The 23,117-nt window shown below is 42.7% G+C and overlaps 1 protein-coding gene across 3 annotated transcripts in view; it reads left to right on the plus strand.

The window, feature by feature from the left end:
- Window positions 1–329: 329 nt before the first annotated feature.
- znf827 (zinc finger protein 827) overlaps window positions 330–23,117 on the plus strand; it is a 63,832-nt gene continuing 41,044 nt past the window's right edge. For 2 of the 3 annotated variants that reach the window (XM_053332435.1, XM_053332436.1), the window contains exons 1-2: window positions 330–598; window positions 20,631–21,908. In XM_053332435.1, the coding sequence (XP_053188410.1) occupies window positions 556–598; window positions 20,631–21,908 (1,321 nt within the window). In that variant the 5' untranslated portion in view covers window positions 330–555. Of the gene's footprint in view, window positions 599–15,956; window positions 16,012–20,630; window positions 21,909–23,117 lie in introns of those variants that run through there. The other variant, XM_053332439.1, reaches the window with a different exon arrangement.

Genomic DNA, 23,117 nt, shown 5'->3' on the forward strand with positions numbered 1-23,117 from the left:
CCTCTTCGCTTTTTTTTTCCCCTAATACATTTTCTTTCTTTTTTTTTCCAAAGCAATACACCCTGAAAGCTTGGGGGCACCTTGTCCGTACGCTGCTGCTCTCGGGGGCGAGCTCCTCGAGTGTGTGCGTGCGCGCAAAGAGCGTGTGTGTGCGTGTGTGAGTGTGTGTGTTTGAGTGTATGTGTGTGTGTGTGTGTGTGAGAGAGAGAGAGAGCGTGTGAATGTGTGTGTGTGAGTGACTGCGTGTGTGAGTGTGAGTGTGCGTGCGTGTGTCTGCTCTGCTGTTGCTGCCCTTTGATCCCTGCATTAGTGTTAGTTAGGGGCTCGGAGACACACTTGCACCGAGAGCAGCCATAGTCAAGACACGGCAACAACAACAGCGGCACCTCCTCCGCCTGTGTTCCCATTCCCCCCCCAACAATACACTTTAAACCGAGCAAAGCCAGGTGCACGACCAAGTCCCTGCCATCACTGGCGCCTCCAGTCTCAATGGGAAAAACCTTTTTTCTTCTTATCCCTAAACAAGGACGAGAATGTGATTAAAAACGGGGGAAAATGCCAAGGAGGAAGCAGGAGCAACCCAAGCGCCTGCCTTCACGTAAGTCGCTCGCTCGATTTGTGCTATTTTATCGGGTCTCCGTGTGTTTTGCGCAGTAGTTTAGGGTTAAAGAGGTGAAACAGACAAAAGACTCGGCGTAGGTTATTTCTCCCTTTTTAGGTCCGAGCGAGGCAGCCATGTTGTTGGCGATGGGTAACGTTAGCCAAGGCAGTGAGTGGATAAATGATACGTGGCTTTTTTAAATTTATTATTAAGAGTATAATCGATAAAGGTCCGGTTCCGCTAAAGATTGTGGTCAGTATGGCATATGTGTCGGTAATGTGTGTGTGTGTGAGAGGAATGACGGCCGAGCGTTTTCGGGTAATGTGTCCGCCTCTGCTTGGTCGCTTTTCGGGTAGAAAGGGGAGGATCTGGGAGTCTGGCCGCAATAAAATGAAGGGTCAGTCGGATCAGACAAGCCAGACTCAGGCTACCCGTACCCTGGTGTTCCTAGTTAGCAATAGCGCTATCTAGTAAACTTCATTTCCTCTGCAATAAACGTGTAACTTTCGCCTCATAGTTTCTGCTGGTCCATATCGCCTATCCGAATTTGTTCGCGCTTGTTTGTCGTCGACTTTTTTTTATTTTTTTAAAGTATGGAGATATTTTTTTTTCTCTCTTTACCCCCCACCACCCCCCCTCTTTCTCTTTAAGCCAATGTATTTTTTCTCTACCCCTCCCAGTCTGCATGCAGGCTATGTCAGAGCCATGGTCGGTCACCTGAAGTTCAGGGTTTTTCCCCCCTTCCCTTTGCAGCCATTCATTGCAGACAGACTACGATCAATAACGCGGTTAGAAAAAAGGGGAAACGACACTAACTCTCCACCACGTTAATGTTGTGCCGCAGCAGCCTCCTATTGTAACAACCCCCCCCCCCCCCCCCCTTGTAGTTAGTTGATTTTGGTTGGAGGTTGGTTTACTTTCGTACATATGACCCACCGTATCTTGGATGTTCGTATTGTGCCTTTATCAGTCCAGATAATGAAAAAGCTGCAGTGACACACTCTGGCCACCAGAGGATTGCAGATGGTAGTGGGCAATGAAAACGATTATTAAAGGAGTTGTCCGAGAGTGACATTTCTCTCTCTCTCTCTCTCTCTCTCTCTCTCTCTCTCTCTCTCTCTCTCTCTCTCTCTCTCTCTCTCACATTTCTGCTCAATACATGCGTAAGCAAACAGCTCAATTAGTCATATTGGTATGCAAATGAAATGAATAATTGAGTGATTCATCTTTTTTAAGTCAACTGCCGGCTTGAAACATTTATCTTATGACACTACCTTCTTTATTTCTTAAATGTCAGACCATGCCAGCTGTTCAGCATAACCAGACATGATGAAAAGACACTTCAAGTTGCTCCTTTTGCCTCACTTTACTGACATATATATATTTTTTCTTTTTAAAGTCAGAGTGTTTTGAGGAGGAAAAGAGTGGAGTGAGCTCCTGGACCTGACACAGTTCAACACGCCTGACACAAATGTGCAGAGTGATTCTTTGCACAGTGGCTTCACGCAGTATTTTGTTTATTACTGTTGATATCTACTGATCTACTGCTCAGGTGTTTGACCTAGGGTTGAACTTGGGAAATTGCAGCGGTTGGCTGGGAGGCATAGAGGTGGAGACTGGGGTGACAGTGGGTGCAGTGGCTGACTGTGAGTGTATCACTGTGTGTGTGTGACTGACTGACAGAGAGATATTTGGACAGCCCTCGCTGATACGCTGCATAAGGAGCATGTAAGCCACATGGTTAGGCTGCACAGAGCAGGGTCAGGATAGGCTTCTTTTTTTAGGGTGCTTGTCCACTGCACATTTTTTTCCCTCATCATTTATCAAAACCTGTGACTTTTGTTGTGTGTTGAGTGTTCTGTGAAATCATGAATTGTTCCCAGTTGTAGGTTATTTAAGTACTTAAAACAAGGTACTTTTCCATCACATATCTCATGGTTTGTGGCATTCTTATCCTTAATTTTAAATGACCTTCTTAAACACTATAGTCTCAGTGATACTTTGATAAGCTGTGCATTTTTCTTCCAAGTTTAAAAAAAGAGTGTTTGGTCAAAAGAAGTGACTCATTGTGTAGGATTTTATGACATGTCTCCTTGTTAACAGGGACACATGTGTATTAATAGTTTTTGAATATTTTTGTGATATGAGTCAGTAGTCTCTAAATATAATAGAAAATGAAATAAATTGCATGTTTTTGTGTAGCAGACATAAAAACATGTTTTAGCACCTAGTTATCCACCAAGGTTAATAGATTGTCCATTTCAGCAGCCAAATGTACCATGATGTTGAATTTTCACTACTAGGATTTTATTTTTTTATTTTTTTTTAAAAACAAGCCATACTCAGATATTTAACTACAGACTTTGTTAGTTTCAGATGTTAAGGAATGAATAGGCTACATTTGTCTTCATCATCAGAAAAGTGGTGGACTGAATAAATGTAAGATCGGACAGGGAAAATGCACGAGGTTGTGTTCGCTAAAGCTTCCTGATTTTGGTCAACTTGCGTTTCAAAAGCTGCCCAGTTTAGGGTGAAAGATGTATTTGGCAGAGCGTCTTCATTATGCAGTCTGGATCAGTCACACATGAAGTCCAATATTTTCTTTTTCTCATCTTTTGGGCACAAAGACCAAAGTAAGCCCATATCAACCTTTCAATTAAGCCACTTCGTAATTGGCCTGTAGCAAAAATACTCTTCACCCACGTATCTGAAATCATGTAGTCCTGTGTAGGCACTGTACTGAAGCACTGCTGTGCCTGTGTTCCTGGGTTTAAATGAAAGCCTTTTCTGATTTAGGAGTTGTTTCCCTCTTCAGTCAACAAACTGTCTCTGAAAAGTATGAATTTGTCAGAAGCTTTTTTGCGCTTTGTTTTGGATCTTCCCACTCCAGAATGGAAGTGTCACCTCATGCCATTCGCTGTCAGTCTGTGTGTTTTCATTATTCAGCCAACAACACCCTGGTGGTGTACCAGCCAACAAGCACAATATCGAGCTTCAAATCTCTTCATCTGTGGTGAAAAAGGGCAAGCTAATACACTGGCTTTAATGCTGGAGGTGCTTTATCTTTGCACAGACCCAGATATATGGGTTGTGTAGCCCAGTGTGCACTGTTCCATTGTCTGTGGCACAGCTTGTGAGAGGAGACTATTCTTTAAGTGTGTGTGCAAGGCATGCACATGCAAAAGTGAACACACAACCCTTGTGTGTGTATGTGTGTGGCAGTGGTGGTGGTGGGGGGGTTCGTAAGCTGGCCATGGAGGTCACAGTACAGTATGGCGCCTTCACTCTGACAAGTAAACATGACCTTTGGTGCCACAATGAAAACTGACATTCTTTATGACCTTGCAGTGTGTTATTGTTTATGTAATTTTGTTTCCTCATTACTCTCTATTAAAAGTTATGGTTTTGTCAAAAGGATCATAACCACTAATATTATGTGTCTTAGAATTTCTGATTTAACAAAATTCAACATGGACTTTCCCACTCAGTATTGTTTCTGGCATACTGTATGGCAAAATTTACATATGATAGCCTATGGTGTCATTAGCTCAAACAAGTACCATTAACATTTCCCAACTCAGCGTCATTCCTGTCCCAAAAGTCTTTTCATGTAAGTGGGTGAGTATGCTGAAAATGTAAACTGGAGTGAGAGTCCATATTATAAAAGGCATAACCTTAAGTGCATTGGGAGGAACGCTTATAGACCTCGTCCTCTTCCGCTGCTTATCTACATTTGAAATGGAAAGATGTTGAACATTTCTACACAGAGTCCTGCTCCCCTTCGTCAGCCAATAGCTGACTGACTGGGTGGCTCTCTACCTTACCGTAATGGCGGGTCACTGGCTCCCTTCCACTTGCTATGATTATAATGACCTTGGTGGGGCTGGGGCTTGAAAACATTGGATTAAGGGGAAAGGAAAATGAGAGGAGGTTTCCATTTCGCTCTTGGCATAAAATTTGTGGGGAATTTCTGCCAAGAATCCCCCACCTCACCACCACCGCCACATACCCCCCCCACCTCAAGTTGATGGGGCTTGGGTGCTCAGCCGGTGTCGGCCAAGTGGAGCTCAAACGAATAATGATACACAGGCTTTAACTTAGAAATGAATTTAAGGGCAGTGGAAAGGTGGCGAATGCCTCACTCACCATACACTGTCACAGAGCACATAGAAACCTGCTTTCAGTGAATATTCATATTCATTGGTTGAAGCGGACTCGGCTTTATGTTTTACATGATAGTATCTAAAAACACTGCGGGTAGTGTGAATTAGGAGCTAGTTTTGTAAGGTTTAATGGGCCTGGTTTGATAAAGTAGTGAAGCCTCAAGCTTTGAATCAGTACTTTTACATAATTGTTAGTCTCATTTAGCACTTTAGAGAGCCGAGAAGGCACATGTACAGTAGGGAGGTTTATCATCATTTCAGTAATAATTTTCAGGGTTCATTCAACTTAAAAAAATAAATGTCTCTCAGGAATCAAAGCTTTCAATGAGACAATGAAGTATCTAAGAATAACACGATATAACAAGTATTGCTGTTCAATAATTCTTTTGAGGTAATGTGCCTTTTCATTTCACGCAGTATATTATAGTGTCACTATAAAACTAGGTTAATGCTTGGAATTGTTAATTGTGGTGATTGACTGAATACTGATGCAGGTAGCAAGTGAAAAGTATCATCACTACATTTTCCTGCTTCCCCATCCTACACTTTTGTATTTATAAAGATTTTTAAGACAAACGTTATCATTGGGGACCTACTGAGTACAGCCTAACCAAAAGAAACAAGCCTGTATTTTAAAACAGGGGGTCAAGTACCTTGTTCAGTACAGCATTGCCAGTTGTTGTTGAAGGAGATGACTCACTCTATCCAGATTTCTTGTGCGTATCTAGAAAATCTAACTGTGGACCTTGTAGTAAGGCCACTTAAAGAAGCCATTGTAAACTGGCACGGGTAACATAGCATTAATGTAGGAAATTCTCTTCACTGAAAAATACTCATACCCACTTTGTATTTAAATATCCTCCTTGTATTTTAATACCACCTCTAGAGAGAATTTTTGATTGATTATTTTCACAAGTTGTTGCATCAGCAGAGTGAGATTAATGCACAACAATGAGGATGAAGATGTGCAGCTGTGACGGATACAGTAGGTAGTTTCTGTTGGGACGTAGACTAAGTAAGTCTTGACAAGTGAAGAGCTGCACTTGTAAAACATAAATTCAGAATTGAAAACTCCACAAGCAAAGTGTGCGGGTTGTTATCTAAATTCTTTATCATTATTATTATTATTTATCTAGGTAAATGTTTGTCCGGTCCATTGAGGTAGTGCAGTGCCTATACAGTTTTACCAATTTTTCTCCCAATTGTATAAATGAAAGGCTGATTGTGACTAAGCTGTTGCTCTTATTTAGTCTCATGAACTACATATTTTCTTCATTAAGAAATGTTTAAGGTCATTTGAAGGATCCTTGACTAGTTAATAATTTAGTAACACAAACGCCTTTTCAGCAGAAGAGCTGATAAAGTGCACTTATGTGCATGTAAGTCTGTAAGCTACTTACTAAACTGCAAAGCAACAAAAAAAATGACAAAGAAAAATCTTTACTAAAAGAAAATTAATGTTCTGCTTTAAGTTTTGATCATTTTTATTATATTTTTGTGATTGTAATATATCATTATGTATAATAACACTATATAAGTACTTTTAAAATGTGACATTTAGAAGGTTTAATTTATCTAGGTATCAACTTGAACACTTCAGAAGACTGTCGACTAAAAGTTGCCTCTGAATGTTCCATCAGATTCTTGGTGTAGTTTTCTTGTTCTTTATTGTAATCTGTTGCCTGACTTTAAACACACATGTAATGTAGGCTTATAGTCATAAACAGTGATGCACATACATTTTGGTTATTTTAAGGAATAATCAAGAGGTAAACATATTTCTACTTCTACTATTTTACACTCAGCAAGGTAAAGGTTTAAGAAGGTCGTTTGGTACACTTGTATCTTGTTAAACTGTTAAAATACTTTTTTCTTTCCAGTTAGTGGTTTTACTTGTCTGTAGCAGATTGATAAAACAAACTCTTGCACTCTACACCACAATTTAGTTTGTAGTCATAATATTAAAACTTAAACGATCAACTTTTTTTGTAAGATTTTTTTTTTGACATTTGGCCATTTGAGAGTTGTTATAGTAAGACAGGAAAAAAAGGGAAGAGAGAGAGGGGTGTGACATGCAGCAAGGGTCCCCCGGCTAGGACTCAAACTGGAGGTCGCGGCTGTATGGTGTACACCTTAACCATTAGGCCACCACAGAGCCTGAAACTGTCACCTTTTTAAAATGTTGAACAAACATGAAAACATCTGAGTACTGTGTCAACTTGTTCAGCATCTGATTTGAACTGACTTCATTCAGTATCAGTAATTGCATGTAAGTTGAAATTCACAGTGGAAATATAACAGTTTATTCAGACGTCTTAATAATTTCACAGTGCCTTCTCTTAGCAGAGAATCCTTTACAGCACAGTAGTCGTCCTAATACCTCCGGTACAGTACCTGCCTGTCTGCATGGTCTCAATCAGAACCCCCTCTGTGTGGAATGGAAGTGCCTCAGCCTTGGTAACGATTTTTCCCGTGTTGACAAGTCACAACATGGAGATCTACAGCTCGGAGAGCAGCCCTTTGGCTACACAGAGCCCTGCTTGCACTGAGTAATAGCAATCTCACAGGAGTAGCAGGCTTTCAGCTGGCAGCAGTTCATACGGAACAGCTCGCCGGTGCAGCTGGGAAAGACAGAGCAGAGTGAAGAGGGAGAGAGGAGCTGGTGGTGGTAGCAGTGGAGATGGAGGGAGGGAGGAAGTGGAGAGGAAGAGCTGTTAAGAGCTTTGGGCGGTTTCTCTGTTGTTGTACCACACAAGTGCATCCAGGCCCTGCAGGACAAGCCTTTAACAGGCATGAGGGATGGAGAGCATGAGAGAAGAGGAGGAGGAGGAGGAGGAGGAGGAGGCAGTGGAGGAGGTGGTGGTGGTCTAGGGAGCTGAAGCCGGCCAGTCGTGCCAGACGCCCGCTCTAAACAGGGATGTGATTTATTGTTGGACTCTGTCTCACGTTTCACTCCTAGAAAGACACTAAAATTACATTGTAGAGAAATAAAGAACTTCCTCAATCATCTTAGAAGGAAGACCATCGCCTGTGGGCTGTGAAGAAATTTGGAGCATGTGCAGCATGTTTGACTAGTGCGTGAAATGGGAAAGTTTTTGGCTTATGATGGCACTGGGTTTTTTTTTTTTACCTTTTTAGCCATTGATTATTGGATTTTGGCTGTCCCTTCAAACTTACTGCTCTAGCATATTATACACCAACTGCCCATATAGCTGCTTTTTAAATCATGGTAATTCTGCGTAAGCCATCAGTGTATGTATAGTTTGCTAGGGGGCTTAAAATGGCTTCTGGCCAACACGTTGATCTTTGTCGCCCTCGCTGAATGCACTCTGCACGGCGCAGTGCTATGAGATGACCTCACTTCCTGTGTGGGTAGAAGAGGGCAGGAGGCCTCTTACACACACACATGTACACAGACATTCTCTCTTTCAAGCGCTGCCTGGCTCTAGTTAGCCTTTAGTGCACTAGCCAGGCTAACCCTTCTCTCTCCGCTTGGTGTGGAAGTGTTTCCACATTGCACATTTAGGCAGTCAAGAGCAAAGCACGGGCTAATGTCTTTAACTAGCCGGGCTAACAGCTGTGTGTCTGCAGCTTTTTGGGACATAGGATCAGTTTAATAGGGAGATTAAAACTACAGAGAAGGGAGCGGGTGGGGTGGGGGGGCTGTTACAGACACAGGATAGTAGAACCATAAGGCAGTGACAGCTCTCCAGGGAAACAATATATCACCTCTAAAAGGAGAGTGGAAGTGTTTGGCTGCGGGACAAAAATCCAGAGAAGTTAAAATCATCGATGTGATGTCATTTTTGAGAAAGCCATTGTCAGTGCAGTGTGAGGTTATTTATGATGCTGGAAATGCAGTTGAGTGTCTTGACTCATTCGGTGTTGTAGAGAAGGCTTCCCCATTTGCACATTGTAGTTTTGCATCTCATTAAGCCTTGCACATTAAAAGAATGACGTGACGCAGGTCGCATCCTTTGATTGTTTACTAAGGGCATTTGGTCACTTGAATTTGCCCTTGTGATGCTAATAAGATTAGCTAATCACTGGATATTTCCTTCTAAGTAGGGTCGGGTATTGTTCGGGCTTTTTCTGATACCGGTGTCAAAATTATACTTTAAAAAAGGCAGTGGTTCATAAACTGTGCTTTCACTGATACTTTTAGAAAATAAAGCACAAAATGATGGTTGGCAGTTTTAAAAAACAGCTTTTTTAAAATGCAAAGTCAAATTTGAACTTGAAATTGAATATATGAACTCTCGCGGCTCTCAATTGAGCCTGTTCAGGTTAACTCATTGCTGCTAAGTTCATGGCTAACCCCTTCACTGCAATCAGCAGGTGGTCAGCAAGACACAGGAACATGGCTTGGGTTTTGACGAGTTGCAGTGTTGAGTTACTGACATGCAGTCTGGACTGTACATGCACTGGACTGACATGTTCACTGCTCTGCTCCAGTTGCCAACATCACTGTCACACACACAATCTGGTCTTGAAATGAGGAACCAAAGTCTGCTTTGTGATTTTGTCTGGTAGGTACCGGTTGTATATTGCCACCAGGTTTTGATACCCAACCCTCATTCTAAGTGAGGAGCCCTTTTAGCTTCTGGTACCTGCAAGAACAATAACCATATGCAGAAACAGATTAAGCTGGATAAATTAACTAAGTCACCTAATTAATGAATCAATGTCGGTAGTGAGCTATTCATCTGAATCAGATGGTTCAGCTCATGATTGCCTGTATTCTCACTCCCCACGAGTGGTTTGAATGGGGGCCATGTTGGTTCAGATTGCCATGTCATTAATCCCTCGTACTCTACAGGGGAGTGGTCAGCAGCAGATGTATTTGCACTTCCTCCAGAAGGTTTTCTAGATTAGCACAAATCCTCCCAGAAAAACCGTTTAAAAACCTCATTTGGCACGCACAAGCAGACTTTGTGCTCATAACTGGCCAAAGAGAGCCATCCCTCCCTCTACATCTCATTCTCTCTGACGGCTGTGATTTTTTTTTTTGCCCCCCCCCCTCACCCCCCACGTTGTGGTTCTCAGAGCTTAGCCCCATGTTGATTTGGACAGGGCAGTGTAATTGTTTGGAAACTTGGTTCTGTCATTTGCATGTAGCAAGCAGCCACTTTTCCAGTTTCAGTGGTTTGACCTTGTTGTACCTGCCAGCCAGAAATGAGATCATCAGAAGAGTAGACGAGAAGCTGACATCTCTCCTCCACCTACCCGTGGCTTTAAGTGATGGTTGTCATAGCAATCATTATACCACAGAACAGACTCAGTGGGTGAAGGATGGCTTTGAATGCGGCAGCCTCAGGTCACAACCTGGTTATGACAGAAAAGATAGACCTATGAGGGTTGGTTGCAGTACACAGTCTGCACAAAGTAAACAGCCGCATACATCTCATGTCAGGTTCATATGGATTTTAGTCAAGATTGAAATTACAGGCAATGTCTCTTTTTATACTTTGAAGAAAGCGAGGCAGGTATTGGTGTAACAGAGAAGGGAAAGAGCAGCATGGGGCGAACAATGCCTCTCATTCCCATCAGCTGCCCTGGCCAGCATTTAACATGGAGATTGGAAACGGAATAAGCTCTCCCCCCATTCTCCCTGGACCTGCATGTAAATGAGGTTAGCGGTTAGCATTTCCTGCTGTGCCACAGCAATTCTTCTCCCTCTCTTGCTCCCTCTTTTCCTTTTTTTTTTTTTTTTTTTTTTTGATAATGGCCTGAAAGTGCTCCCCCTTTCCTTGGGTAGGAACCGGGACCAATCCTGATTAGTGTCCCTGTCCTAAGTGACAGGCTAAAATCCAAGCAGGCACTGCCTAGGGCGCCTCTGCCAAATAGCCGTCAAACCAATACCACCATAAAAAAAGGCATCTTTTTTCCTCCCACCCCCCTTAATTCTCAAGATTCCCTCCTCCTTTCGTCTTCCTCGCTCCTCTGCTCATTCTCCCGTGCCGTCCTTTCTGAGTGTCTCTAATAGACACTGCCTCCATCGCTCTCGCACACTGTCCCCTCACATACATACATGCACATATAGAATTATCTCTCACTCTACCCCCACCCCCCGTCGGACCTTGCCTTTTCTCCCTGGGTGGACCGGCTGCTATAGAGCCGACTGTCCCTTTTGCCAGTAGGGTGATTTACAAACAATACATTGGACGCTGTACACACTCCCACCTTCCACCCCCCCCCCCCCCCCCCCACACCCCCTCCTCTCTCTCTCACTCTCTCAATTCTCTCAATTCTCTTCCACAGACACACAATCACCTCTGTGAGGAGCTTCAGTATGCCAGAAAACTACACAGCAGGGTTATGGCCTGTTCTTTTCGCACTTGTTCCAAAGAATGTAGCCCGTCTTTTCGAGAATGCTAGTGTGACATCCATGTCTTGGTTGAATGAGTTTTACTTTGACAAGAAAAACTGATGGATTCTGACTAGTATGTCAGTAGCTTATAATTAGCGATTTTCAAAACTGCATGAAATAATAATCTGAGCTTTATTCATGATCATTTTGCGTCAAATAAAGCAAATACGTGAGGGAGTTGTGTTAGCTGTACAGTTGGCGGCACATGCTAATTACTCCTGTTTGAGAAGAGAAAAATATGAAAAGTAAGAAAGCAGAAAAATGACTAATATCTCCATGGCAGCTGTAATAAACTGGTTATCATTGTGTTGTCGTCTGGATTTGTTACTACGCCAGTCTGTTGGATGCACTGTGCACATGATACGCTGTAAAACAACCACTGCAGCACAGCAAATTGATCTGGTTATGTCAATCAAAGGTAATGCTACAAGTACATGTGAAGTGAGCAAGACAGCACAGAGTATTAATGGGAAGTACAATAGAAAATGTGAGCTGTTGTGAGGCCTATTACGTCTGACACACAATTTCTTGCATTTTTCACATGTGCATGTAACAACACCTAAGTCATTTTTTTCTGCCATATGTGGTCTTTTTAAAGTGTGCTTGCATGTGTTTGTATTCAGTATCACAAAGAAGGATGCCACCCACATATGCCTATTTCTATGAGACAGCACGGCTGAAGTCTTTATGAATATGAACAGCTCTTTCACACAGAATCAAGAGACTGGACTGTGATATATAGTATTTTGACACTGTACTGGCAATAAGCCCCATTTATCAAGGAACTTGTGAATGAATTTCCCCCTTTTCTTGTTCAGACATTTACTGGACATGCACAGAAACAATTATGAATCACACTTGAACACTGAGACCTTTTTACTTATTCCAGCAATCACATAGAGAATGAGTATTTTATTACCATGGATATAAACTGAAGACAAAGAACAGCCAACTAAATCTATGATGTATATCAATATCTAATGTACAATCAGTAATTACTTTATTTAAATGATTTAAATGAGGTCAAATATTCTTAATACGCTTGAGTGAACAGCCCACCACTTTTAAAAAAGGATAGGATTGTGTTTGGGCCAGTGAAACACTTTGTGTCTTGCTTTTATTCACAATAAATGGAGTGTTATATCATGATTTGTGATAGCCATACAAATGCTAACCAGTTGGACACAGACTATGTTTTTTTATTTAAATTAAAGCAATATTGTATTGTGTCTTAGCCTTCAAGATTTGGTACAATAAAGCAAACAATGAGCATATAGGACTAAAAAGAGCTAACCCAAAGAAGCAACTAAAGTAGACAAAAATCATGAAGATTATGATGGATAAAATGGTGCAATGCAACATGAACATATTTTGATAAATGTGGCTCTTGGCATACCCATGTGATCAAGAGACAGCTCTTATGAGCAGAATGGCCACTCAGCAGTTTTAAATGCTGGGATTAGATTTATGGTGTTGGAATAATACCTGTCACTGGCACTTTGCTGTTTAAGACACCAACATACACTCATGTGTTTTGGGATTACTTCCTTGAACTCCTCTGTAGATAGAAACCTGTTGTGCCCTTTTAACAGCTGTTAAGTAGTAAAAACATTACTAGGAAATGAACTACATTTCCACCAACAAACAGAAATAGGATGTCAAATGAGTGGAAGGGTTTGGTACTACAAAGTATGTTTGACCTTTGACATTTAAAACTTTGTAGATTAGTAAACTAATTAGTTCTTAATTAGTTCTAATGGCATTTCCATCAGCTCTGTAGTACTGGGTATGTCAGTCAAAATAATTTTGAGTTTTATTTATTCATTATTCATTAAATAGAGAGTTGCACACACAATTGCTTTCAAAGATAAGAGGGTGTATGTGTACAACCTTGTTGGGCCAGAGATCTACTTTTTAAATGGCTGCTTATTATTTCCCAGTGCTTGTAAAACAGATTCAATAAAAAAGCATGAGTCATCATTGTCCAAAACACTGCAAGCAGTGAATAAGTCATTCATAAAAAATGATAAATTCTGTCAGTCATCCTGACAGTAAAAATCATCCAGTTGCCGAGGGCCAGTTAAATGCTGGCCAGGGACAGATGATTGGCCAAACCAGTGCCTTGGGAATACCAGTATGTCGGTTTTAGTATTTCTCACGTTGTAATTAGCCAGTTAAACCTTTCCTCTCTGCACTGACCACTCCTCTGTGTTGTGCTTGTTTGTGCCCAGTTAAGAATCAGTGTCACCTCAGGGTCAGTCGGGGATCCAGTAGCTTGTTGAGCTTTTTGGAGGGGCTCATGTCACCACATCGGTGCACTTATGGCATATATATTACATATCACACCTTGGCCAGTGATAATTAGTGAGTTTAATCTGGCTAATTTTAAGCGGCACCATCTCTTAGCTCAAATACACACATTACACGACCACAACAGCACCTAGTTTATATGCTAGCATTTACCTGATTGCAATACTACTGCTCTACTACTACTAGACTACAGTACTACTGCTAATAAAACTACTTTTGCTTACATATGTTGGTTTGGTAAAAGTCTGTTTGGGATTGTGAGATTTTGTCATACGGTTTATAAACCATGGTATAAACTTCTGGGTATGTTAAGTTGTTGTGTTTGTAAATCAATGAGCTGGACTGTTTAACGGCAGGACTGGTTTGGTATGTGAACCCTCCGAGTGGCAGTTAGTATTTGCATGTTGCTTTCACAACCGAAGCCAACATCGCTGACAAGTTGAGAAAAAATTCAAGAACATTATTACAGACAACTAAAGGTCAAACTGAAGAGACATAAAGGTGCTGAAGCGCGAACATTGCAGGTATCACTTCAACATCTTCACTTTCACTTACCACATACACTTTCGGTACCATGAGTCATGACCAGAGAAAGCAACACCAACTCTGTGTGGTGATAAAGTGGTTAACTGAGGCAATATCTAATGTTAGTGCACTTTCCTCTCTCTTGATTTGATAGAAGACATCTTTTTCTGAGATAATGAGTAAGGAAATAATTTTCTATCATGTTTGGCTGCCATTGATGATCTTGATTGCTATTAGTTTTTTTTTTTTTTGACTGTCGGCAAATGGGATATGATTATAAAAGGGATGTACTTCATGCCACTCCTTGTGTTGACATTCAGCGCTTGATATTTTTACATTCACAACTGAAGTCAGCTGATCAAAGGGGTTGAGAAAGAATTCAGGCTCTTCATGCTGTTATAAACTGCTGAAAGCTACAATGAGGAGAGGCAAGGTGAATAGATAAGATTTCTTTGTGAAGGCTGTATAAAATTAGCAAAGAACACGAATTTCTGAATGGAACAAAATCAAAACATTTTTTCTTTTTCTTTTTTTACAAATCTGTCCAGACAACCGTATCTTTTTGAAGTTCTTCTGATTTAATCAGGCTGACAAATCCTGACAGGCTTCTATATGTCTGACAGGCTTTCAATACTGGGCAACATTTACAGAGCGTTGAGTGTACAGGTCATATCTTATGCTGACGGCCTTTAGTTTGTCAAGATATTACTTTAGTTTTTCATAGTTAAGTGTTGCAGCTCTCCCTCCTCATAGCAGCTACGGTGTGTTTTTTTTCCCCCCCACTCAGGTAGCACATAGAAAAGCTATTTTAATGCATACTATCCATAGTTTTCTTTACAGAGAGATCTAAGAACTGGTGGCTGTAGAGCTCTATCATCCAATACTAGCCTTGAAACTGAAACACTGACACAAACTAATTGAAGAAGTCACTTTTCCAGTCATGCAATGGCAGGCAAATGAACTATTCTCGCAGACTTTGCATCATTGTACTTTTTCCATTGCATCACATTGAACATTTTTAAAAAAAGAGGAAGACTGTATACACTATCATAACCTCAAAAGTCCATCACAACTATCATAACTTGAAAAGTATCTCATAGTTCCGTTTTTGGGACGGTGACAGCGAACACCGGCCTGTTTTTACTCACCAATTAGTGTCATTTGCTTTTGTAATGCAGTTTGCTATCAAGCTTGGGGTGGAAATTATTGCCAGTATGATAATTCTGTTCACTTAGTGAGACACTGTGTGTGTTTTAACCACAGAGGATGTTCTTGAGCGAGATGAAAAATGTGTTTAAATTGCTGTAAGCCTATATATCTGGTCAATTAGATTAGGTTGATCAGGCAGGCTTTGCTCTACTCTAATGGTCTTGCACTATATTCACAAGTCAAGATATTGCATGTGCAGTGGAAAATGACTGTTTGTTCAAGAATGTGGCAAAATGTTTGAAACAGCAACATGAACTGCATAGCTAACATTTAACTTTTACTCACCTATTTAATTCAGTATATGTAACAACCACACAAACATTCAGTAAAAGATATTTTAGAGATTACTACTATTACCATAATGCCATAAAGCGACCACATGTACAACTCTAATGATGACATGTTTTTTCCGCAGCATGGTCAGAAACTTGAGTGGCAAACTAATTTAAAGTCCCATTTGAATTATTTCAGAACAGGACGATAAAGTGTCTGGTATTATTTTAGTTGTTATCTCCTGTGTCAATTTATGCTGCAGAAATTCAACAGACATACCACTTCTCTCCTTCAGCTTCATAGCTTTGATGACACATCTGAGGTTATGTGCAAGTTTTTTGTTTTTTTTTGTTTTTTTTTTAACATGAGATGCTAAAAATGGAAGGGAAAAATAAACCAGGGGGTAAAGTGCACTTCATCTGCAATGAGGAATTTCAGAGGTCTGGGGCTCTCAGTCGTCTCATTCTCTTCCAAGAACACTTCTCCTTCCTGTTTCACCTCTGGCATGCCGCCTAAAGTACCCACAAACCACGGAGGCCAAGGCCGAAAATACACAGATGGTAATTTGCACTACATTTCAATACGACTCAACCGCCATTATATATAGCCCTGCTGCCTGAACCCTGATCCTTACTGAGAGTATCCTCTCACCTCAGATTACAACTAAAAGATAGGCCCTTCATGTCTTTGTTACAGACTACCAGTTGGACAGGATAATAGATAGTTGGAGTTGAAAGGGAGTAGTTGATTCAGACTTTTCATAAATGTTAAAATGTCCAACATGAATATGAATATGAATCTTTTTAAGTGCATTAAGACATTGTGTCAGCATAATTAATTGCCAGAATGATGTTTAGCAGTCTAAATCTAAAGCATTGAAGATAAATAGGTATAATTTTTCAGGTTACTGAAGGTGAAGGCCTTGACTACTTGACTACATACTGCATACATAAACACTGCAAATAAGAGAACAATTTATCTGAAGGACACTTCATTTAATTGGCTAAATAAGAGTTGTGTTACTAACTAACTCAAGGCACAAGGAATTACACCAATACCAAGTTCAAGAAAGACTGTGACATTTTCCCTCAGTGGTTGTCATGTTTCATCAACTTCTAACAGAAATAGCATGATGGATAAACTTTGGTGCAGTTACCAGGTTGAAGCTGCAAAAGAACAACAGCATTAAACAGATTGATGGTACATAAGTTTATGTAAAGGGGGGATAAATATATGTCTCCTAGCTCCCACCCATCCAGCTGGATTTAGAGCATCTGTATTTCATTTATTTTTAATATTTGTATTCCCAGTCACTGGAGACAGGAGAAAGAGGAAGAGGGATGAAGGCAGATATTTACAAGAAGGAAAAAAGGAGCATGTGGGTGTGAAAGAGATCAAGCAAGTGAGAGATTATGGAAAAGGGAAGGGAAGCGATCCTGATCCAGTGTGTCCCAATTAATGGAATTACCTTCCTCCTCGGGAGGACTGTTAGTCATTTGCGGAGACGTGAGCCCGCCAGTAGAGCGTCTCTCCCACCATATTGTCCAGTGAGCGCTAATAAGGCAGCCCTGACCGCTGGGCGTGCTCATTAGCATAGCCGGCGGCCGTGGCAACCCCCGCCAGAGCCCAGCCGGACACTTAACGCTATGGCTTCTTCTTCACCACATTCATACTCCCTGCCTTCCTTCCTATGCCCCCCTCCCCCGGTCTTAGCTCCTTAACTCACCCCGAAAGAAACACGTGCGCACACACATCACTATCTCCCTCGCAGTCACACAAGGAAAATGTGAGGCTAATTATTTTGGCAATGTGAATGTGATGGCTTTAGTCTTGGTATGTTGTAGCAGTCCTTTATTCTGTCTCACTGTTTATGGCTTAGCGGTCAGCACTCTTTGCGATTTTTAGTGATTCCCTGACCCGCACCACCTCTCTCTCTATTGCTTGCTTCCTCTCTCTCTGCCTCTCTCTCTCATTGCTATATTAGCTCATGGGCATGGCTCTCCTTTTGACATCGCCACAGTATTGATGCACCCCCGTCCAGCCTTAATCGGCTAATGGCCTCCTCTTCTTTCCTGCCCAGCCAAATCAACCCCTCCCTCCACCATCCTTATATCTGTCCCTTCCTTCCTTCGCCTTCCCGTCTCCTCTCCCTCCACTGTTCGGGCCTGGGGTCAGTGAGGCCAATTTTCATGCCTGGCTAAGTCACAGAATAGCTTTTTGTGTGTGTGTGTGTGTGTGTGTGTGTGTGAGTGTGTATGTGTGAGAGAGAGAGAAAAAGAGAAGGAATATGTTAGTCAGCAGCAGCCTCACAGAAGTCATGTGGTGGGTGACCTCCTGACCTACCTTTACTCCAGTCCCCTGCTCTTCTCTCCCTTTTCTAACAAGTGACAAGGTTAGCCTAAATCTGGCTGACTCCTGTGTTGAACTCGTATGTATGTGCATACACACACACACACACACACACATACATGCCCCCCTCTCTGACCTAGAAAGCCATGGCCAAAATAATCCTGCCAAGTTCACAAATGGAGATTGTTGACAGCACTGCGTGGTAAAACAATGAACAAGTACACTACCTGTAATGTCAAACTGTTTTTAGTGGCAGCTACAGGCGATGGACTCCCTGGCTCTTTTTTTTGTGACAGTTTAACACAACATGCAGGTTTCCAAACACTGCAAGTTACATCAAAATATTTTTAGCTTTTTTGTGTCTCTCTCCGGTCAAGCTCAAGGCCTGCCTGGAAGCTTTTTGGTTTTTGGCTTTATGAAGCGTCAGCCTCTACTTTGACTTGTTATGGCTCCCCCCTTGTCTATAAAGTGGTGGCGCTATACATCCATGTGGCCCAGAGAGAAAATCCCTGGCCGCTGCACCACTGAATCACCAGTGTGTGTGTGATAACAGATCCAGACTGCTGAGCACCCCGCAGCTGTTTGTCTCAACATGCAAGTCATCCCCGCCATTACACCGCTAAATGGTTCCCTTTCAGTGGCAGACGCTTGCCGCCTCGGCCTGTATCTCCATGCCTCCATCACTGGAGGGGGTTTGCAGTTAATGTCGCCGAGCCAGCCACCGTACTGGAGGCTAAGCAGTTGAATGTGTGTCAGGAAAATGCAGTGTGGGGAAGGACTTGTGTATTAAATCACACTCTCGGCTGTGTATTTGTAGTTCAAACGTGTATGCACGTGCATATGTTTGTCCCCATGTGTGTTGTGGGCACACAGCAGCAGTCGCGAGCAAAGAGCTCACATGAAGCCCCCTTAGAGCTTGGGCTAGAGACCATGACCTTGGGAAATGTCATTCCGCCCACAGGGTGGCTCGCCTGTGACACACAAAGCCATGGTAGTGGAGTGCATCAGTGCACTGTTGCATTGTGGCAAAAGCCTAGTGGTGTAGTGTTGTGTTCAGCTGCACCTAACCCTGAGGTTTAAAAGTGAACCTAGGAAGCAAGAGAGTTCATCCTCAAAGCTGAGACCTTGGGTCAGCAATCTAGTGATTTCCCTCTAACCACATTACAGCCATTAGTGGCTCTTGCTGCTTTTCACATGTCACATGGAAATGGGTCAAGCCCTGCCCTGCATGACTCACTGGCTTTTTCTCCCTCTCCCTTTCTTTCATTCCTGTTAACCCTACTCAGGTGGCAAAATCAAGGAGCATCGGAAATTGGGTTCACAATTGGCACATTATGGCGTTTTCTTTCACAGTCTTAAGCAATGAGGAGATTCATGGATGATGTGTTTGCTCATCCGTCTGTTATATCTTGCATTGTTTATCCAGGCGAGTTCAATTAGACAAGGGGTTTTAGACAGTTTTGGGAATGCCCTAAGGCCAGTATTATAACTTAATCCGTTTCTTTTGTTTTTGCCATCTGACATTTTCTGTCAGTGTTTGTGCGAGGTAGAGATGAGAAGATGTTTCGAAGTGTGTAAACCCTGTTTGATATCTGTTGCAGCAGGAGAGTAGCGGTCATAGCGGGTTGTGATTGTGGTCACCTTTGTGGACCACAGTGAGTCACGCTGGCCAGATGTCAGCCAACTCTAATGATCCTAACAGGTTGCTGGTCTGGGTTGCCTGGCAACCGTTTTGCCTCTGCCTGTAAACAGAGAGCAGACCCACCAGGCCTCTGTCAGGGTTGCAAGGGTGAAGACAGATTTTCTGTGTGTGGATATATGTATGTTGGTTTGCGAGACAATTAAAGTAATTCTTTCATTCCCTAATGTTTTTGCAACTGTACAAGCACCTAGTTTTTCTCGGAAAAATCTCGACCAGCTTCTTTTTATCAGATGTTTCATGAGGTTGTGTACAGTAACCCAAAGAAAAGAGGAAAAAAAGTCAGTTTTGACATTTTGTTTTGGCCAGGCTCGGTGCTTTTGACATATTCTTATGGAGGTTTGTTAATATGTATCAGGAATATTCACTTTTCTTTGTTCGTCCTTGTCTGGCAAGCTGTAATGTTTTGCTTATGAATATTGATACATGAAGTGTATATTAATGACCCTTGGTGACCTTAACCCTATCCTTATTGGCTCCCCGGTGGTATCTGCAGGCTCATGAATATTAATCTAGTTCTGTAACCTCCATTACCCTAATCTTTGCTGTCTAGCCTCCCAGAAGGACCCGTTGTCATGGTAACCCCTTTACTAGACTCTTCCAGACCAAGGGTGGGAAAAATATGGTTAAAAAAGGAGAGAAAAATCTAAATTACTCAAACATCTTCTGGGATGCGCCTTGTGGAAAGCTGCCATTATATAAGAAAAAGTGAATTTGTATTGGAAGTCATTTACATGCTGTCCTTTCAGACCACTGAAGTGTATTTATGCAGCATAATATGGCCATTTGATTTGGGTTTGGGCAAGTAATTGTGTTAAAAAAAATTGTTGTCCTAGTCAGGCTTTCACATAGCGCAGATCACTAATTGCTCTGCAGCATCAGATGAGCACAGACGGGAAATGATAAAAGAGAATGGAAAATAGTAATTTCCAATGTTAAAAGCTGTCTTCAGTCAGACAGAGGCTATGACTATGCCCTCTACTTAACTCTTAGTAATAAGTGTCTGGCTTTCACAGTTCTTACTCAGGATACTCATAGTGCTTAGCTGAACAATAATGCCTCGTCTATCTTTGTCACAGCTTTTGTTTCCGTTTCCCAGGAGTAAATTGTATGTCCTCTCTCCTCTTCCAGATTTGGACAGCAACGAGGAAGGAGGGCCTGACGGCGGTCCTGTGGAGGAGGAAGGTTGGTTTGGGAATGCTTCTGACACACGCTCAGAGTCATCATCCTATGGAGACACCCAGGATGAGCTCCTCTTGCCAAGGGGTTCCTCTCCTGATGAGCGGCCTGGCGTCAGCGCTGGGTCTGGGGATCAAGATACCTGTGGAGGTGAGAGCTCACTGGGTTGCCCCACACCCGTCCGTCGTGCCTCTTTGGAACTTCTTGGACTGGATGGAGGTGCATTCTCGGCCCAGGACACACTCTCCTCTGTGGTATCATCACTGTACGGCGAGGCAGCATCTCGTGCCCTTGGAAAACCCCTCAGCAGCAACCTACGGCGCCTCCTAGAGGCTGGGTCGCTGAAACTTGACACAGGGGAGCTCCTGGGTCGGTCATCGAGGGGAGGTGCAGGGGGGGAGTCCCCTCCAATAGGTCTAGCCCCACCTTTGACCCTCTCCCCGTCTTCCCACCATGCCCAGCAGTTAAGTGCTCTTGCCCGTAAACTGGCCAATAACAACAACAACAGCGGCTCAGCCTCACCAGCCTCCTTGGCCCCCTCAGTCACTAACATTAAGCAAGAGCCCCTTGACCCTTTTAACTCTGTCACCCCAAGCAATGGAAGTGGCTTTGTATGGGCAGGTGTTGCAGATAAGTGGCCGCCGGCCAGCTGCTCCACACCCTGCGGCTCAAGCCTGTCTCCGGACTCTGCAATCCAGAAGTTAAAAGCAGCAGCGAATGCTGTCCTTCAAGACAAGAATGCCGTGGCCTCCTCCTCAACAACTTCTTCCTCCTCCTCCACCTCTGCCTCATCTGCAGTGCCCACCCTCGGAGGGGGTGGTCGAGGAGATGATGTGGTGCGCTTTGATGCCTTCAACTCTCCGTTTAGCCCACAGTCAGCCAGCTCCACCCTAGCTGCACTTTCCAAGAAAGTCAGTGAGCGGAGCCAAGCCTCGTCAACAGCCAGTGCTGCTACTGACCACCAAGCCTCAGCAAGTTCCTTTCTCTCACTCGTGTCAATGACCTCCTCTGCTGCCTTGCTCAAAGAGGTGGCAGCCAGAGCAGCGGGCAACATGCTCGCAGAGAAGAAGGAGGGGTCCCCTTTGGTGAACGCTGGGGTCCTCCAAGAGGATGTGAAACCCCTGCTGGACAAGAACCAGAAGGCACCCACGCCATCTACACCCACGCAGAGCCTAGAGTTGTTGTTGCCCTCGACTCCAAAAAACAGAGGCAAACCCAACAGCCAATCAGGTAATCTAAATGAAAAATTAAGTATATAGAAGTCGTTATACTGCATTAATGGAAATAATGGTTGCATCAACTCTAGAGTGGAATAACACTCAGCATAGGTAACATGCATTTTTGGACATATTGCCAGATAAAAATATTTTTCTTCAGTGAGAAAGTTGCAGAATATTAAAATACACTCAATTATTTTGGGTTTTACACAGAATGAGGCTACTTTGGTTGTTACAAAGAATTAAATGACCTTTTATTCTTACAGGGGAGGGAGGTAATATAAAGGTTCAAGATCATCTCAACTACACTTAATTTATGGAAATGTTTTAATCCTCCTTTATCATGCCCTTTTCATTGTAAAATAATAAAACCTGAAGTTCAAGGTATTCAAAGAAATATTTCACATCATTAGACTTCTTTCCATTCAGCATTTACCAAAGAAATAACACCACTTTTGTTATCAAATGTGAATGAAAACCGAACAAATTAAAGCTAATATTGAAATGGAAATGCAATTCCAAATAGATAATATGTCTTTGCTGTGATAGAGTGGTAGAGTGACAGGTTTACTTGTCATCAGATAAAACACAATTATGAACTTCCATGACATGTTTTCTCTGGTTTTGTATGGTTCTGTTCTCACCTCACTAGCGCTGAAGTAGCGAGTAGTGTAGCCTCAGTTTAACTGTCAGCCGAGCAGAGAGCATAGCCGAGAGAAAACAGCCCTGGCTGGCCTTCTAGTCTGGGAAATGGTCTGTGGGCTCAACAGGGGGTTCCGACTGAGACCTCACTGTCTTCCCAGACCAGCTCGTTTGTGCTCGGATGTGCGTGCTGCCAAAAGGGGGCCGTCAGTGTGTGCTCGGCACAGTGGGGAGCCCTGGAGTCCATATCCATCTCGGCAGCCTCCTCCTGGCTTCAACCCCCACTAACCAGAGCCCTCTGCACTGATCAGCACAGCAGACTTAAGGCCAAACACATCATACTTTCCACTGACTGGATACAGATGCGTGCACGCTCTCTCTCTCTCTCTCTCTTCCTCTCTCCCTCTTGTACTCACTCTCTCAGTTACTCACAAATGGCCATGTAGTATATTCTGTAAGTGTGTACTCAGAAGTAGACATATAACCAAAACAAGGGTGCACACAAAGATCTCACTCTTGCCAGGGAGAGAGAAAGCTTCAAAGTGCAGGCTCTAACTAAGTAGCCTTTAGGGAGAACAGA

This window comes from Scomber japonicus, chromosome 2 (assembly GCF_027409825.1).
Source record: "Scomber japonicus isolate fScoJap1 chromosome 2, fScoJap1.pri, whole genome shotgun sequence".
Classification (NCBI taxonomy): domain Eukaryota; kingdom Metazoa; phylum Chordata; class Actinopteri; order Scombriformes; family Scombridae; genus Scomber; species Scomber japonicus.